Source organism: Syngnathus typhle, linkage group LG7 (assembly GCF_033458585.1).
Source record: "Syngnathus typhle isolate RoL2023-S1 ecotype Sweden linkage group LG7, RoL_Styp_1.0, whole genome shotgun sequence".
NCBI classification, from domain to species: Eukaryota; Metazoa; Chordata; class Actinopteri; order Syngnathiformes; family Syngnathidae; genus Syngnathus; species Syngnathus typhle.
The window spans coordinates 17,926,908-17,945,587 of record NC_083744.1 but is presented as its reverse complement, the minus strand read 5'-3'; the positions used below and the strand labels follow the sequence as shown (position 1 = coordinate 17,945,587).

Here is an 18,680-nt window from a genome sequence, read left to right as displayed (position 1 = left end):
AATTAAAGGGCAACGGGGACAAAATGGTTCTGTTCCCCCGGCACGAGGACAGTCATCTTCCCGCGGAGAATCATTTGAATGAGACCCAGTTCCTCCATGGTCGTAGAGTGGTGAGACAGGGTTGCCGGGTAGAAGAGAAAAAGAGAACCTTAATAAAGTGATGCGGACGATGGTTAACTGGGAAGGACTGTGTGTGTTTCCAGTTGGCTGCCAGATGCTGAGGATGGAGAGAGGGAAATCATCCCATTTGCTGCATTGCTCAAACCAATCTCTCTCTAGGCTAACCGAAACAAACCAAGCATAAGAAAAAAAACAACACCTTAATTAATTGAAGCATTTACTTTGAAAACATCTTCTCACAATTAACCCAATCAGCGAGGTACATGATGCCACTGCCGGGGGAAGATAAGCAGGTTTAATTAACAGGCGTTGAATGTTTAAAGAGAGGGAACATGCATTTTGCGCATGTATACACACACACACAGAGTGGTGCTAAAACCAAATGAACTTGGAGCTGCTAATTAATGAAGTGTCAGTGCTCTTAAATATGTGCAACACAAAGATTTGTGCGGATAACATGAAAGTGCATTATTGAAACTGAGAACTAAAAAGCTGGAAAGCTTTGCGCTCCTGGACAACAAAAGTGATGCTATTCAATGCTATGCAGTAGTCCATTCCAAGATGGAATTTTGGGATCATATTGCAGCTCAACAACTGAGTGTGAGCACTACTAAGAAATAGCCCAAATCAATTAAAGACTACGACACTACCATAAACAAACATATAAAGTTTTGCTGCTCAGGTGAACCAAACAACTTGACTCGCTTTGATTCAACTCATAAAAGACAAGTTTGAGCAGAGCCTCCTGACGTCACTTGATGTCCACCCCCCACACAAGCTTGTTCTCCTCAGACCATTGAGCTCTCTGACAGACCACAAGAAGAGTCCAGGTGCTGAGGGACACTGTGCCCAAAGGCACACATCTGTCTCCTACTGGGCTGTGAAAACATGGCACCTTTTTTTTCGTTGTTGCTAAAACAGAGAGCTTCTGGCACAGGCGCGGCGGCGCATTGTGAAGCTCAGAAGGAGAAGGAGTCGGCAGATAGCCAGTGATTAGCAGTTGGGGAAGCTACGGCTGTCTTATTGGCATGCTAGAGCAGGTATGGACGTCTGTCCTGAGACAGCTGCGGAGCGCTAGCCCGTAGCGCAGCAATCAAGCGCCTGTTTCTTTCGAAGAATGCTGATGTGCCGCAATCTGCCGCGTTCGGCGGCCAACTCTTTTCCATCTGTACGATATCACCACGACAGTCTCGGCCTCTTCCTCGTCACGTCACCTCGGGCACTCGAGTGACCAAAACATAACTGTGGAAAGTGTGTCAACTATATCTAAAAGGAATACCGACCTTTGCGAAGATGGATGGGTTGTTGTGACAGGGGCAGGCCGGTGACCTTTATGTCACCATTGCTCTGCGCGCGAGACCTTTAAGCAGCTATTAATGCAGAAGGCTCCCATCACTCTTCACTCCAGCATGAAGATAGAGTCCGACCTGCAAAGTGAAGTAGTAAAGATGAGAAAGGAACAATGATAGCCAATTTATCTCAATTGTTTCACAAAGGTAATGTGGCTCGAGCCATGGGCTGTATGTGCAATTAATATTAAAACACACGCTGGACAAAGGGAATCAATGCAAACCTTTTTAAAGTGAATAACTGGAAAATATGATGTCCCTTTATCCATCCATCCATCCATTTTCGATACTGTTTGTCCTCATTAGGGTCGCAGGTAATTTAGGGGTCATGCAGGTCACTTACAGACAAACATTCTGAATTATGGACATTTTAATTACTTCAATGAATCTAATGTTTCTGGAAAGTGGAAAGAAGCTCCCCACAGGAAGGCCTTACTTGATTTAAAAGAAATAGCAAAAATAGTTAACTTGAGTTTAATCATGTGTTTTATACAATTCTTTACAATATCAAGAAACAAATATTTTACTCATGTCTTAATTGTATTCTTTACAAGCTTAATTCAACAAACATCGAAAGAACGATGACAAACATTCTGAATTATGGACATTTTAATTACTTCAATGAATCTAATGTTTCTGGAAAGTGGAAAGAAGCTCCCCACAGGAAGGCCTTACTTGATTTAAAAGAAATGGCAAAATAGTTAAGTTTAATCGTGTGTTTTATACAATTCTTTACAATGTCAAGAAACAAATATTTTACTAATGTCTTAATTGTATTGTTAATTCAACAAACATCGAAAGAACGAGTTTTTTGCGTAAGGCTTATTTTAACTGAAAAAATGAAAAAAAATAAACATGTTCATTGTGTTTCTAAAGCAATTAAACGTTAATTAAATCGTTCCATTCTTGACATACCTTTCATTCGTCGGCCATTGAACCGGAAGGCTTCGTTCGTGGAGTTGAAAGTTCACGGAAACCCCGCCTCCTAAATCACGTGACGCCAACAGCTACCGGAGCTTCGCCTAGCTAGCTGGTTGAAAAAATGTCAGACTCGGAGGACGCCACCACGCCGCTCCCCTGTGTCGTTATCACTAGCAGTGATGCCGCTTTTAAAGAAGAAGAAATGATCAAACGTATGTATTGTAAACACACTCGTAGGAATGATAGAACTAATGGCCGACATGCTAATGCTAGCGAACATGTTTACCTTTCTTCGGTTGCTCGGGCATTCACCAAAATGTTCGGAGGAATTTGTTTTTATCTGTCAGAAATTGTTGGGGCGAAGACGCTGCCCGAAGCCAGCAAACGAGAACAAACAGTCGTGTGGTATCCTTGGACCATCAACAACAAATATTACACAGCGGACGTCAGGCTCTGCATCGTACCCAGCACTTTTCAGATGTCGTCAGAGATTGCACAGTCCATGCAAGCTTTCATTGCTTTTTTTGATAGTACAAAGGTATGGAGCTTTTTCATTCTATTTGTAACCGAGCAGTCGAATGAGATGACGTACATTTTGCAGAAGGATGGTTTAGAAAAGCTTCACCCGTGGATATCGGTGGTGGACGACATTGCTCCAGAGGTGCTGATTCTTGTCTGTGACAGAGTTTGTGCAGAAGGTATAGTTCCACGTTGCTGCAGTGTGAAATTGTGCATACAATTAATTGGGATTTGTTTTCAAGGTGTTACCAGACATGAAGCACAGCAATGGTGTTTGTCGCACAGCTTTGAGCTGGTGGAGCTCAACCCTCAGGAGCTGCCTGATGAAGATGGTGAGGGACACTTGAAATCAATTTTTCACAAATGATCTTCATCACGAAATGTTAAAACAGCTCGTCAAATCATAAATGATGTGTCTACATCACCTTTTTTGTGCAGATGACTTTCCAGAATCCACAGGAGTAAAGAGAATTGTCCAGGCCCTCAATGCAAATGTGTGGACCAGCGTGGAGATGAAAGATGGTTAGATATACTTAATTGTCCCAAGGTCTTTTTGATGACAGAATTTAAATCGGCCTTTTTTTTGTGACAACAGGGAACAGTCAGAGCTTTGGACTAATGAGCAGTTTGGTGGCTGCTCGGCACAACCACCCTCGCGGCTGTCAAGATCCACAAGTCAGTGCCACCTCAATTTAGAAAGAGAATTCTCACGTCAGTTTCAAATGATTGGTTTATAATTATGTTGCAGTCTTCTAGTCAACCAGCAGAGGGCGCGCTTGCTACTGCAGTGACTCGTCATACGGAGACAAACAGCTCACCAGAGAACACAGTTGTTGGTAAGGGAACAGTTTTTGTTTTACCCTTAAAAAAAAAAAATCAATGCCATCGATAATATATCAAATCTCATTACTGTGTATAAAGTTTTGAAATCAAATGTTGATCCTTTCAGATGCAATGACAAACTTGGACATACAGGAGCTTGCAAATCTCACAGCCGGAGACGCAGACGTGGATAATTTCGAACGCCTCTTCACCAAATTAAAAGAGATGAAAGGTAAATGAAGCGTGAAACATTTTACCCGTATCGTGAAGATAATAGTATGTCATTTTCCCTGCCAACTCACAGACAAAGCTTCATCGTTACCTCATGAGCAAAGAAAAGTTCATGCAGAGAAGGTAAGGTGCTTCGACTCCTACTTTAAGTACCCAATGGGTGTGCTACATCAAAAGTGTGGCCCATTGCAGGTAGCGAAAGCTTTTTGGATGGCCATTGGTGGCGATGACGACGAGATAGACGGCTTATCATCAGGGGAGGAGAGCTAACGGAAGTGAACGGTCAACATTTCTTTCCTACCTTTTCCTGGCTGTCGCGCAAGGTCCAGCGCCCCCTGGAGTCACCGCTTGCACTTTGCAAGTGGACGTACTGGACTGTACTGGACGTAGGCGGCTTTGGCTCCTTCAAAGTGGCATTACTGATTTAGCTGAAAAGAGAGGTAATAAAAGGATCCAGGACGCACGGGTCTTCCTTAGTGATAGATAAAAAAATAATAACAAGACCGAATATTACATCCATGAGTTGATCCTTGGGGTACAATGTCATAATAATGTCAACGTGACATCACGTGCCTTATTTTAAAATGAACTGTCAGACAAACAAAATTGTGAGTATTGTGTCAAGTCACAAAAGATGAACTGTCCTACAAATAATGGTCTGTATTGTCAACATAAAGACTTTTTGTCTTGAATAGCTCTTGTCATTTCTTTGTGCTCAACACAAGGCTTGTGCTCTGTGGCGGCTAACCGCTCATTGTCACATGGGCAATAAAACGCAGATACCTCATATTGGAAGCAAATACTTGACATTTATATTACTTTATTCGACATTTCGCATAACAAAATAAAAGGGACTCTTTGACTTGCATGAGACATTGAAGAGCGGACAAAGCTCTCGTCTACCCAATGCAATGTTATCAACTTACGTCAGCCATTCGCTCTTACTATATTAATTGACACTGCATCTTCAAAGACACATGACTTAACACTGAGTTGACATTTTTAGACACATGAAATCACCACAACTGAAGCTGTACAAGAGTCAAAAGTGCATTGGACTGTACTTGCTACGTTTGGTTTTCCATCCAAACGGGCCTCAATAACTGCAAAACTATGTCCGTCTCTCTGTTATGCGCACGGCAAGTCAACCAGAGCTGTGAAAAGTCACCATTAAAGTCGGCGGAGTCTTGAACATGTACACTTGCCTGTGCCGTATGGTCGAGTTGTGCAGTCCCATTTTTGTTTAACTACAAGAAATTACAAACTATAAATACTTATGTACAATGATACTGAGGCAATAATTAAAAAAAAAAAGTATTTTCACGCAGGACTGTATGAAAAAATAACTTAGAAAATGTCTTTTCATTGAGCAAAATATTTTTTTCTTCGAAAATCCAAGACGAAATGGTGCTGATCTTGTTTAAAATAGATAAAACACCAATTAAGAAGTCATTATCAAATTCTCATTAATATGATGAATTATTGGTGGCAAAAAGTGCCTTGTACTTAAAAGATGAATTACATTATTTTTTTTGCATTGATAACTAATTGTAAAAATAATTATACTGGAACATGACCAGTTCAAGGGTTGAATTAATTCATAGAATCAATGTTTTAAATTCGGATAAACAAGGCGGGAGGAGTGTTGTCACACCAACTTGACAAAGTCCTCGAGGTTGTCTGTATTTCTGGAACATTGAAAAAAATAGCTAATTTTACATGAAGCTTTCTGTTGTATTTCCTGAGAAGAACCAATGGAAATTGAAAAGCAATTGCCCCGCCCACCCCTCCACCAAGTTTCATAAAAGATGTCCCGCCATGCCTCTGTGGGTGCAACTCCAGTGACATCACTATAAATACGAGACTTGCGACGCATGGTTACTTTCGCTGATGTTAAAAAAGAAAGGCTGTGTGCGTGAAAAGTACAGATAACACCCGGTGGCCGCACACACACCACAAAAGGACCATCACCCGTGTACACTTAAACAGAGCCAAGCAAAGAGCAGCACGTGTGTGCGTGAAGTTAAAAGTGACAGCAAGGGAGGGCGAGCCGACGAATACCGTCTCTTTCCTCCTCTGCACCGAGAGAAGGGAAAAACCGGCGTGGTCCGGCGGCTGCCTCTTAAGACACGCTGGAGCAGTGGATGCTGGGAGAACCCATCTGGGTGAGAACCTTGTCCAGCCACTGCAAAGGGCCGTTCAGATGCAGCTCTATCCAGCAGGGGGTGCTGGTCACCGTCTGACGTCTGCCAAATAGGGGTGAAAAAAAGGTTGTCAAACTATTTACTCAACACTATTAGACATGAGGATCCAGCCAATGTCATCAATGAAGTAAGGCTCAACCATTTAGGAGAAGAATATAATTGTGACCGCCGTATTGTGATTGGATATACAATTATTTCTTGTGTCCCCTTTGCATGTTTGTTTCTTTTTAACAAACACAAGCAATAAATGAATCTGTATTACAATAAACCAGATCCGATTGACCAAAATAAACGTTTCGGTTTTCTATGTTAAATTCAAGCTAAATTGAATTGGATCAATTCTTCATCCCTACTCTAATGTCATCCAGGGTGCCAGAAACACAAGCAGGACTCTGGCCTTTTGGGAAATCCCCCCCTCGCCAGTGTCTCTGATACACGTTCACCTCCCACTGCATGCCTGCCACATTCCTTCGCCGTTACTCAACCGGCTCATGTTTGCACTTAGCAGACCCCCCCCCCCCAACTTCCTTCCTCAGTGTCCAACACTCTTTATCATTCAGCCAAGAAAGTTGACATCCCCACCAAAAGCACGGCTCTCACTTTACCTGTACTCGGCGCCCCATCCTTTGACGAAACTCATGCGAATGGTGCACATCCTGGTGAGCTGGTAAACCGCCTCGAAGCCCTGATTGACCGACTGAGCAAGGAGAGCGGCAAACTCCTGGTTGTTGAAGATCTTTAAGTTGCAACCTAACAAAGAGGACGCAGGCTTTATGTCTCTCATCAACAAGAGAGTTAACATCTTTGTTGTCAACTTCACTGGCCCAGATTTCATCCTCGGTCCTCCTGAAACTTTTGTGTACGACTTCCCGTGTGCGCGCACCTGGAGGGATCTTGCAGACAGTTGCGGGATGCCATCCGTAGCGCTGGTTGCAATTTGGACTCTGGACAAAGATGGCGCTGTCGCTGAGACACTCAGCAAACACTTCCCCGCCGATGTAGTACAACCTGACGCCCCGGCCTAAAAAGTGGAACCATTGAAATCGGCATCAAATGTCATCTCTGGTTGAAAATATTGGCACGCAGGTGGCTCTTTCTTTCTTTCTTTCTTTCTTTCTTTCTTTCTTTCTTTCTTTCTTTCTTTCTTTCTTTCTTTCTTTCTTTCTTTCTTTCTTTCTCTTTCTTTCTTTCTTTCTTTCTTCCTTCCTTCCTTCCAACGTTGACTACGTTTAGATTCGTCAGCAATTCGGCAACGTTGACTCAATTAAAAAAAAAAAAAAAAAAAAAAAAATCAAGTCCGAGTGCGCCCATGCCAATTACCTATGTGTCTGCGCGTGACCTCCACGGTGGAATTGCGGTTCACGTTGGACAACAGGCCGAGACAGAAGCGCTCCGAGTTGGACGGGTCGGTGAAGCCGTCGACCGTGAGGGAGGGCTGGGAGGCGTGGAAGGTCTCTCCCACACGCTGGTTGAGCTCATAGTAGGAGATGGAGCACCAGAAGGCGGACTCGCAGTACGTCACGGGCTGCAGGTCTGTGGTTCATAACAAAGACCAAAGGAGGACAAATGTGCTTCGCATTTCATTGGCAAGATGCGCACGGCAGACAATGCTTGCCGTTCGTTTGTCTCCTGCGCTTCTTTCCCACGACCCCAGTGAAGAAGGCATGGCCAATTGATTTTGAAGCTGACCTCCCTGCGGCTTTGCAAATGTCACCGTGATTACATGACCGTCTGTACCTGATCTCACCGTCGACTTGAACGCAACGCAGACAACGACCCCATTCATACCACCGTTACTCAGTCAGTGTCTCAAATAGGTCGCTTGAAAACCTTTCGGTACTCGTCGGTGAGCGAGCAAAAGTAGTCAACAAATGAAACTGGTAGAATGAAATGAATTCTTTTCACCCCTGGATGGCGGCGGTGTTTCTTTATTCAGCTGTACCACTCGCAGGTGTTTATTTAAACGTGGGGATCTATTTGAGAATCTGGTGGGATGGCTTGTTTATAAAGTTATTTAAAGCAAGACCTCAGGTTTTGTGTGCGACCCAAGAAACAGTTTGGTTGCCGCTCCTTTTGAGTGTTACGCACTATTTCCGTTTGTGCCGATCGAAATCAGCGTGTCGCGTAGCAGAGCGGCTGGTAGCAGCAGCACTTGCTTTTGGGGGGTGAAGGCGGGGTTTATTTATTCAAGTGCACACTGCACCTGGCAAGTCAACTTTTCGAGCAGAGGACAGATGCTATACGCTCCGCAAGCCGACACATTAGGTACATCAACACGTTCATGCCTGAGAGTAGCTATTCATAGTTCGCCCCATGTAACTCAACGAGGTCACCGACATATTAAAAACATGGCAGTGTCATGGCTCTTTGAATTGAATGATGCAAGAGCATATATTGAATCAAATCAGATAAGTTAACAGCGATTGCACACAATGATCAATGATACACTTACCAAAATTATTATTTGTGGGGGACACAGGATTGGGCGAGAGGCTGGGTGAACCTGAAATATAGAAGGACACATTTGGTCCATATATGTATCATTGAAAATAGGAGGCCGAACTTGTGTAAGCAGTGGACTCACTTGTGTCCATGCTGTGGTTGAGTTGGTGATCGCTCGTCTCGCCATCTTCACTCAGGTACCCGGGTGGGGGAGTTTCTGGACAAAAATGAAATAAAATAAAATAAAATAAAATAAAATAAAATAAAATAAAATAAAATAAAATAAAATAAAATAAAATAAAATAAAATAAAATAAAATAGTGCGTCCTTTGATTTCTGGAATTTAATTCATGACTAATTTTATTTTATTACGTGTTTTACCAGAGTGAAACATGTTATTTCCAACTTTTGATTTCCCAATTCAGTCACATGACTGGTAATCAGGGCAACAATTATTTTTTATTTTTTTTGTCATGTCAAGAGATGACATATATACGTGCTTTTGATTCCTCTGTTCTCACCAGGTATGTAGTTACTCTGTGGTTCAATGCCGGCAGGGAAGTTTGTGTTCTCAGGGATGGAGGGACTGTAGTCATCCAGTGGCGGGAACTCTGCTGGGATGTCAGTATGGCGTGGAACTAGAACAGGTGGCAAAACTGGGGGAACGCACAGATTCTCATTAGGAATGACTTTTTATTTGAAGCGTGTGGTGGTAGCTAGCAAGCACCACTTACTTGGCGTCTCAACCCGCTGGTAGTGATAGGGGTTCACGCACACTTCGTCTTTCTTTACGTGGAAGGCGTATTCGCATTGGTCGATGGCCCGCAGCTCGTGGTGCGACTGCAGGTCGGGCCAGCGCCACAGGCGACAGTAGATCACGTGAGGGAGACCTTTTCGGTGCGACACCTGGAGTCGGCCGTCTAATGATCTGAAACGTGCAGTCAACAAAAAAAAAGGACACCCCGTTTTATTACCCGGAACAGCAAGACGAGCGATCTGGGCTGACTTTACCGTATCAGTCTTTCAGTTCCCAACCAAGAGTCTTCAATGTTACATTAATGAAAAGAATAAACGTTTGGGAGTATGAAACAAACAATTCCGTCATGTTAGTCTCTAAAGTGAGCCACAATCCAAATAGTGGCCCACACCCTAGAGTGCATTGCCACCCCAAAAAGCTATTTTAAAGGCAGCTACCACCCACATTCAGAAGGTGTGCAACGGGCGGAAGGGGCATATTGTGACTGTTTATTCAGCCTTATATTACTATCATCCCAGGCACCTAATCTTACAACTACGTCACGATTAGTGCCTTCCCATTTTTTCCAAACTACACAAAGTCTAGTCTAAACATTCCCTTGAGTCACATTTGAAACCATTTACAAAATGACCGAGCAGAACTTAAGCTTATTGCTGGTGCACACACTCAAATGTCGGTTAATGCCAATAATTGATCTCGTATTCATATGAAAGATCAAACATGGTCAATTACTCATATGATCATGTCTATGAAATAAGACCGAATCGTAACACGTCATCCCAAAAAAAACGAAGCATGGTTTTTTTTTTCATTCATTCGGTCTCCATAAACAGAAGTAAACACAGTAACATGTTTTTTTTTAGTTATAAAATTGGAAATGCTAAAGCTAGCAAGTTAGCTACCAGGACAACGGTAGCTGTCATTAGCGCTAGCTTAGCTTAGCCAGCGTTCGGGTTTCCTTACCTTGGTATGGTTAAACATTTGGTGTTGACATTTTGCGTCGTGATGGCCTTTTCCAACTCGTCCAACTGTCCGGTCTTTTTCAACTTCTTCACCAGACTTTTCACCGCCTTTTCGCACCATTTCTCCTCTTGGCCGTTCTGCTCCCCCTTCTTCCAACCGAGAAGCCGCTTCACTATGGGAGGCGTGAACGGTAAGATGGACATTTTTCAAATGTCGCAATTAATTAACACTGATTTAATTTCAAGTTTCCGATCCAGCTTTTTTTCCCCAGCCGGTCAGCTACAGGGTCTGCGAGACTGGACTTCCCAGGCACACGGATGGCCGGTAGCCGGGAGGGGCTCACGCTCGCGTCTCTGTCCGCTCAAGTTGACGGAGTGTCGGTCAGAGAGGAGGAGAACATCCGCCTGTCTGCTCCTCCTCCTCCTCCTCCTCCTCCTCCTCCTCCCTCCATCCATCTATCCATCCATCAGCTGCTCATCCCTCTACCTGCACCGAGCAGCCAGAATAAATAAATTTAAAATAAATAAATACATTTTAAAATAAATAAAAACACATTTAACTACACGTTCATTAAAAACACAACATTATCACGAACAACGACGTCAACAACAACAACAAAACACGTCACGTCCCTTGTTTTTTCTTTTGCTTATCAGCTCATGTCATTTTTACTCATATCAAATGATTGCATATAATGACTTTTCAGTTTGATATCTGTACTTCATCAGCTTCACGACTTTGCAAATAATAATGAAGCAATGATTTGTCCAGCCAAATGTTTCCTTTTCATATGACTTTTCATTTTTATGTTTTTATTCATGGGTATGTCTAGAAAACGAGATGATGCAATTAAAAGGGCTTTCTTCCATGAATTATGCACACAAACTAAAATTTCACAAAAGGTCTGTATTTGAAATGGAAATAATGATGAGCTTGTCAACTTGTCAAATAGCACAGAAAGATAACCCGTTCAATAGAATGCACACATGACACCATCTGAGGAAAGGGGTAGCTACCAATGGATGCTGTAATCCACGTCCCCCACTTTGTTGCCATGGCAGGGAGGGAACACCAGACAGACAGCTGGTGAGCACAATTGTTGCGTGTGTCCTTGCGAGAGGATTTTCGGGGGCTTGTGCGACACTGCGGGGCAGATGGGCCACAGAAGGCCCAGCGAAGGTCTTACGGAGCGAGCGAGGAACAAAAGGCCGGGCGGCCGTGTGAATAAGTAATGAGTGCGCACACAATGCGATGTGTAACAATGGCCGTATTCGTGGGAAACAAGGAGCATGTGATCAGGTGGTCTGCTGTCACAATACTTTGACAAGGATCTCCCAGCAACGAGAGGAAATCCATAGAGGAACATTATTGTGATCCAGATTCTCACTTGACATACTGACACACGAGATGAGACTTGCAGACGATTGCATCGCCTTCATTCCAATGAAACCAACTACTTCTTGCAACGTTTGGATTATGTTCCAAAATCGACTCTTCCTTTTCAAAACACATTGTGCTGTTCATGACTCACCTGGTCAGGTAGGTCCCCCACTAGCTACTGGCACCCCGCCATCACTGGAGATTGCTCACACCTTTATCAGCGCATTCCTCATGGGTTGATTACTGCTTGGAGGAGAAATTCTCAGCAGACATCAGCATGTCGATGGCTTCTTTAAATAAACCCAGGCTACATGCGTTTGAATCCATAAACACCCTTAGTCCCTATTTGAGTCAATCATATTTTTTAGTGTAACATAGCATTTGCGTTTATTTTCTGTACTAAACCTTTTCAATGCAAACGGCTACCAGTTAATACAGACTTTTGAAATAAATGTAAAACAAATGTCTAAATTGCAGTTATTCCATATTGACTTGATTGTCTTCATGCAATCAAGTGCGGGGTCAAAGAGGCGCAACAACATAGTCGAAGCGTTCGAAGACGCTCCCGACGCAACACTACCATCTAGTGGCCATTGTTTAACATTACTATCTGTGTTGAATAATAGTTTAAAAAAAGCAGACGAACAACTCTTCAAACTCCAAACCACACTTGTGCGCAATTTCGAGTGTCCAATACACCTCCCGTGCAAGTCTTTGGAATGTGGGAGGGAGGAAACAAGAGTACCCGGAGGAAACCCACGCAGGAAGAACGAGCCCTGAATCCAAGCCACCAAGCGATAAGACATTTGCATCCACACACGACACGACGACTCTCAATTTTCTGCGATGGTGCATTCTCTGGCTTTATTTACATGCCATTTGCATTGTCTCCTCTTTGACCTCAATGCAATTTCACAATTTCATTTGGTGTATATTGCAATGTCTCCTTTTACTATTGGTAAACATTCATTTGAATTGGATCAATAAATCAAGACCTCAGACTTATAGTCTTTTCCATACGCTCAATTTACATGTTTATTGCGTACAATGGTCCATAACAGAATTAAGTTGAATGAGAGGATTTCCAAAAGATCTTACATATGGATGCAATGCAGCACTTGGCCACGACTCATTAACTCCTCCCCCGGGCTAAATGGCTTCATGTTTGCCCTACACATTCAAACGATGGCTCTTTTAAGAAAAAACAAAAAAGAAAAGCACGTTCCCAGTATTTCTCGAGTCTCCTCACTTATTCCTACTCCCCCCCCCCCCAAATGCCATTTAATCTCTTTAACAGCCTTCACAAAAAAAGTTAAAGAGGAAGGTGACATCTTCCCAAATGTGCTGCACATACTCAATCATTCAGTCCACCTCCAAAACTAATGATTGTGAAATGAGTTTGGGAGCAATCAGAAAGCTCCCCCGCTAAGAGCCACGCCACTGTATCCATATGCATGAAATTGCCTGCTCGCTATGAACGCTGGCTAATGCAGTGAATAATTCTGACTGCATAGATGGAGGGAGGAGGAACGCCGTCTTCTATTAGGTTGCCATAGTCGCAGCCCTTTGGCAATATCTGCCGTGAATGGATAATTAAGCCTTGCTCTTGAACATTAAAACTTGCTTCTTTCCGAGCGCTTCAGGCACTGGGGCCGCTTGCTTATTGGCTGCTCTAACGATATCCTTTGCTGGATCCATAGCACGCTTCAGTTTGATCGCCCTATCGTCCCTTGTTAAGACTTGCGTTTTATCATCTTCGGAAATGGAGTTTAATGTGGCTTAGCGGAGGATTTAATGTGGCTCCAGGAGAGGAAAAGAAAGCAATCAAGCTTCATGTATCAATTATGCATTGGCACCACAGTGTGTGGTCTTTTTTTTTTTTTTGTTGCACGATCAGCAGAATTTAGAACTCATGCATTTGTAGTTCTCTCAACATTGTGAGGTATCGAAGTTTTTGGGGGTCAAGCAAACAGGAATAAATGGAAAAAAGGTGCAGTCGGATGACTTGACTCCATGAAATCCACAACATAGCTGTGATGCCTGAGCTCTTTCCAATCCATATGTGAACCATTTGCTCCCCTCTCGAAACCTCTGCCTCATTAGTGTTGCCTTTATGACATGCGGCTTTACCTAAATGCTGTGGATTTTTCCACTCTGCCTGCTGGCCTGGCCCACTCTCAGCTTTGACGGATGCTTTCTCGGCTTGGTAAGATTCTTCGAACAAGTCACTGAAAAAAGAAAACAAAATGCACTTTAGATTATGCAGAATAGTGTAGGATTGTCGAGTAGAATTAGAAAATAAAGTACAGCAAAGTACATCCATCGATTTCCTTCTGCTTATCCAGGACAGCAAAACACAAAAGTAAAAGAATACGAATGGGATCTTTCTCTATGGAATTGGCTTCAGGCATTGTTTTCTCACGCGGCAGTAACCATGATGACCACTGGATGGCAGTATAACATTTGTTTGAATACTTGATATAAAAAGGGAATACGTGTGTCTTGATGTGACTGTAGAAAAGTATATGGAGTTGAAGTGCACTATATTTTGCTTTACAAAAAGAAAACATTTGAAATATGGAGAGAAAATGATGATTATAAAGGAAATAACTTCCTGTTTATCCGTTCAGTGGAAAATCATATCCTGTAAAAGGCCATCAAGTTTACGCTTTGAACTGGCTCACTGCTGTGCTGTACTGCTTTTTTTTTTTTTCTCTCAACTTTGCTCTTTAGGAGAAATGAGGCTGAGCCGCCTGACGCAGGACTTCCCATCAGCCGCCCTCAACCATGCACACATGTTTCTGATAGACAAGCTCCGCAAGGCCCAGTAATCTGAGGGCAGCTCATTCAGAGGAGCCGACCGACCGAGCGAGCGAGAGAGGAGGGGTCCCCAAACATGGTGGGCGAGAAGGAAAAGTAGGTGGAGAAAAAGGAGGGAAGCTTGTACTGGAAAGATGCGTGGGAGCAAATGCAAAGGGGAAAAAAAAAAGAAACATTTTAAGGGAACACGGTGTGTTTTACTATAAACGGCACGCTCCCACTTCTTAGTTCATAATGTGTCTGTATGTTTATTATTGTGTTTGCACATCTGCAAAGTTCCTTTTTATTGATTCAAGATGATTTTGGATGAGACACACCCTAATCTCATCCCTTCTTGGAAGAGCCATGCTGCATTATATTGCTTTTTTTAAAACACATAAACAAGCGAAAATAGTGACATCAAATGCATCGGATTAAATCCTGTTTTGTTAAAAATGGATTGCTTTAAGTTGTTTGTAGTTTCAATTCACTTCTTTTCATTTGAAATCAAGACAATCCATCCATAGACAAGCGCGTGCAGCTTTATTTCCGCCTATAAAACTGGTTAGTCAGCTCAACCTTTTATTTATTGCATCACTCACAGCTCTAAGAACTTAATAAGATAGTCGTTTGACGTCCTTGGTTGGGAAAGTACAAAATTGGGACATAAACAGCTGGAATGTCTGTGTGTGTACCCGGCCGGCCGAACCAAGTAGGCGCCTACTTCGTTGGTTAAAATACGATGAAAATATTGCATGTGTAGCCATTTGAGGCATTACTGTACGTTCCTCCCAGACCACTTTGGGTTTTCTCAAGGACCAATCAGTGGTCTGCAGAACACATCACATACTGAAGTCAGACAACAAATCCTTGATTTCCTACCTCCCAAAGAGAAGCCAGCGTAAACATAAGAGTGAGTGGCGCTATTTTAAGTTGGACGTGAACATCAGAAGAGTTGAGGTCAGAGAAGAAGGGGGGGCGGGGGGGGGGGGTGCATTCTTAAAGGTGGGCCACGAGGAAGAGGATTAACTGAAACGAAAAACAGCCACAGCGGGAATCGGACACAACCCTGAAACAAGTTTATTGCAATTAAAAAAAATAATAATTTAAGTGTGTCTCTGAAAATTCTCACCTCATTTCAAGTTCCAAATTGTGATTGCAAAGATCATCGTGATAATATCGACAAAAACACTTTCAAATGCAAACGGTAAGAACATGCACACACTTTGAAGTCCAGTCACAACATTAAAGGTGAGAGAGAGGGTGGAGCGTCATTCCAGTGACCGCCATCGTGCAAACACAACACAACACAACACAACACAACACAACACAACACCAGCAAGACACGGACGGACACTGTAGGAAGGAAATAAAAGTGTGTTGTCATAAGTGGGTGACGTCGGCGGAGCCTCACGGCTACGTTTGGAGGCTTTCGGGCTTGTTTAGCTGACCTCAGTGAAAGCAAACCTCATGACAGAAGGTCTGGCATTGTGTGTGTGTGTGTGAGTGCGCGAGTGTGTGTGCCCGCACCGCTCTGGAGCCAGACGGTCTGCCGGCCGCCAGCTTTGCTTGCTTATAACGGCTGAGAACATCCGATCCCCTCGGGGAGGACGGGAGGGAGGGAGGGAGGGAGGGAGGGAGGGAGGAGAGGCAAGGCTACTGCTTAGCACTCTCCTCTCTGTCTTTATCTTGGCTATTTGGACAAAGAATTAGGCCGCTGATCAACTGCCCAGTTTATTATGCATGGCTAGGACTGAGAAGTAGTTTGAAAAAGTCCAAACTCCATCGGGCCATTTTGAAGCGGAAACATTTTTGGAAGAAAAATCTTTTCACAGCAAACATCTTCTGCCTGCTGTGAAAGAATTTCATTGATGAACATTTCATCCTCGCCTAGCTTATTTATCATCCGGGGAGGAGGCCGTCTGTCGCTTTGTGTTCCGACAAAAACAAACGGACCTTAATCAGCACCAGGCCTTGGCGTTTAACCGCGACAGAATACTTGCACTCCCTCACAGAGCTGCCGCACGCTCACTCTGGGCCGGCCAGCAGAAGCTTCCACACGTGGCCCCCAGGAAAGTGTTGCCCATTCATAAGAAATATTTTTTGACGCTAGTAAAATTGCATAACTCGCTCGCACTGTGGACTATTTCCTCCCCGGCTCTCGAGGGGCTCCAAATAGTGCCGTTTGGTTTCCTGTGTGGAACGTAAGGTGGAGAGCCGGACAAGTTTGGGAGCAGGCAGATTTCTCTCCCTCCCTGACAACATGGAAAAAAAAAAAGGGGGGAAGAAGAGCACAAGATGGCGTGCTGAAGGAGAAAACGCGAACATAGTCAAGAAGGAGATTCATCGGACAAGAATGTTTTGTCGTGTCCCGCCAACATTGGAAGCGTACAAGCGAGGTCACGGCAACGTATTGTTGATCACGTTGGGGCCAAGTCCACACGCCGATGCAAAACGATCTCGACGCACATGAAAACACATTTGCGCGCTGTCAATCGGGAAAACAGGCCAGCGGTTTTTCTTCAGTGGCTGGAAAATCATGTTTTTGTATAAACAAAAAGGCGAAAAATCCAGATTTTTTTTTTGAATCTACATTTTAAAAATCACTGTGTCAACTATTAGCTATTTTTTTTACAACATGCCTGTCTTAAAATATATGATAAAAAGTTATTTAAAATAATAATTTCTCTTTAAAAGACCATTATCGAGCTTAGCTTCTCCGTATAACAAAAAACAGATCAATAATAAATACCGTTTTTTTCCATGTATAATGCGCAAAATTTAACGAATTTATTGTCCTAAAATCTGGGGTGCGCATTATACATGGGTACCAAAAAAAAAAAAAAATAGTTTTTTCTTTTTTTTTTTTTAATCCCGATATGATACGGAGGCCGCCATTACAGATGCGCTTTCTTTCTTCTCTGCTGTTCACTTCAAACACGAAATACGAACACAATGCTCTCGTACCAGACGCTTGCTCGATCACCTGCTCGTTTGCTGTCTGTCACAATGTACCCTACACAAATCCGAAACATTTCTTCACTATTGAGTATGCTAGCGAGTGATACTGACCGGCAGAATAACATCCGCTTGTTCCCAAAGATATTTTTTCTGAAATAATTTTACGTTCACGGACTTAAGTAGGAGTCCAAATTTGGGTGCGTATTATACATGGGTACAGGCTTTTTTCCAGCATCAACATGCCATTTTTAGGGTGCGTATTATACATGGGGGCGCATTATACATGGAAAAAAACGGTAAATGAAATGATTCCACATTTATTCATCCACTGCACTTAGTTCCCTGAAGGCGTCATCTGAGATCACCTCTAACCACTAGCAAATGTCATATCAAGTGTTTTAATTTTGAAATATCAAAGTTATCTGAGGCTAACCCATTTCCCGACTCCACTTTGATGTCACCAAACATCCGCCGACTCTTAAAGGCTTAATACTTTACGGGTTGGCTGTCACGCTGCGGGCCGTCATCTGCCGCCCAGATCCCGTCGAGCGTGTCCGGTAGCCGCCTCGGCCCGACACGTTTACAACACGACGGGACCGGGCCCAAACAAGCGCGTGCATCTCAGCCACCGACCGCCTTCTGTTCTCATCGCCAAGTGAAGTTCTTCATCAGTGTCTTAATGGACAGCGGTCACCTGAAGTTGACACTTGGCAGGGTCTGTGTGTCCTGAGTGCCCGTCACAGGTGGCAGGACGCCGCCACAAACCAATATTCCACTGACGTCCAAGTGCGCTCACTTGAAGAATGTCCTCTCAGCGATGACGTCACCCCTCCATCTGTCAGCCTGTGTGGGAACAAACTGAAGTAAGCACGTGGAACTCGGAACGCTGATCTTTGTCAATAAACGCAAACGCAGCCATGGACGACCTCATGACATTAACGCGTGATATTCAAAATCAAACAGGTTTGCTCTCCACATTCAAATTGACAGGAAAACAAACAAACTGATGGCTTAGCTTTGGAAGTTTTGAGGCGGCATGGGTGCAATTGTCAAAATGCCACGGTGTCTTAACTCTCCATTATTTTGGTCACGTGCCTCAAACAATAGGGTTGCGCCCTTTTCACTTCAAAACACAAATACCGTTTTTTCCTATGTATAATGCGCAAAATTTAACTAATTTAGTGTCCTAAAATCTGGGGTGCGCATTATACA

General features: G+C 43.4%; 2 protein-coding genes across 2 annotated transcripts; one reads left to right on the top strand and one right to left on the bottom strand.

The window, feature by feature from the left end:
• Positions 1-2,441: 2,441 nt before the first annotated feature.
• Positions 2,442-4,654, top strand: aagab (alpha and gamma adaptin binding protein). The gene is made up of 10 exons (XM_061282532.1): positions 2,442-2,602; positions 2,738-2,928; positions 2,992-3,088; positions 3,152-3,241; positions 3,348-3,431; positions 3,505-3,584; positions 3,658-3,745; positions 3,859-3,963; positions 4,036-4,085; positions 4,155-4,654. The coding sequence occupies exons 1-10, from the start codon at positions 2,512-2,514 to the stop codon at positions 4,230-4,232; spliced, it is 954 nt and encodes a 317-aa protein (XP_061138516.1). The 5' UTR covers positions 2,442-2,511; the 3' UTR covers positions 4,233-4,654.
• Positions 4,655-4,765: 111 nt separating this feature from the next.
• smad3b (SMAD family member 3b) lies at positions 4,766-18,304 on the bottom strand. The gene is made up of 12 exons (XM_061282527.1): positions 18,163-18,304; positions 13,839-13,936; positions 11,860-11,951; positions 10,329-10,814; positions 9,343-9,536; positions 9,130-9,264; positions 8,751-8,825; positions 8,619-8,669; positions 7,487-7,699; positions 7,050-7,187; positions 6,772-6,916; positions 4,766-6,208 (listed from the first exon to the last, which is right to left on the bottom strand). Exons 4-12 carry the CDS (start codon positions 10,529-10,531, stop codon positions 6,085-6,087), a joined length of 1,278 nt encoding a protein of 425 aa, XP_061138511.1. The 5' UTR covers positions 10,532-10,814; positions 11,860-11,951; positions 13,839-13,936; positions 18,163-18,304; the 3' UTR covers positions 4,766-6,084.
• Between the last annotated feature and the right edge of the window lie 376 nt (positions 18,305-18,680).

Excerpts from the sequence above, each read along its gene's own strand:
- smad3b (XM_061282527.1), bottom strand. The coding sequence starts at position 10,531 with ATGTCCATCTTACCGTTCACGCCTCCCATAGTGAAGCGGCTTCTCGGT. Across the intron at positions 8,670-8,750 it reads CAACCACAGCATGGACACAA|GTTCACCCAGCCTCTCGCCC; the intron begins GTGAGTCCACTG and ends TCTATATTTCAG. Across the intron at positions 7,700-8,618 it reads CCCCACAAATAATAATTTTG|ACCTGCAGCCCGTGACGTAC; the intron begins GTAAGTGTATCA and ends TATGAACCACAG.
- aagab (XM_061282532.1), top strand. The coding sequence starts at position 2,512 with ATGTCAGACTCGGAGGACGCCACCACGCCGCTCCCCTGTGTCGTTATC. Across the intron at positions 2,603-2,737 it reads AGAAGAAGAAATGATCAAAC|AAATTGTTGGGGCGAAGACG; the intron begins GTATGTATTGTA and ends TTTATCTGTCAG. Across the intron at positions 2,929-2,991 it reads CTTTTTTTGATAGTACAAAG|AAGGATGGTTTAGAAAAGCT; the intron begins GTATGGAGCTTT and ends TACATTTTGCAG.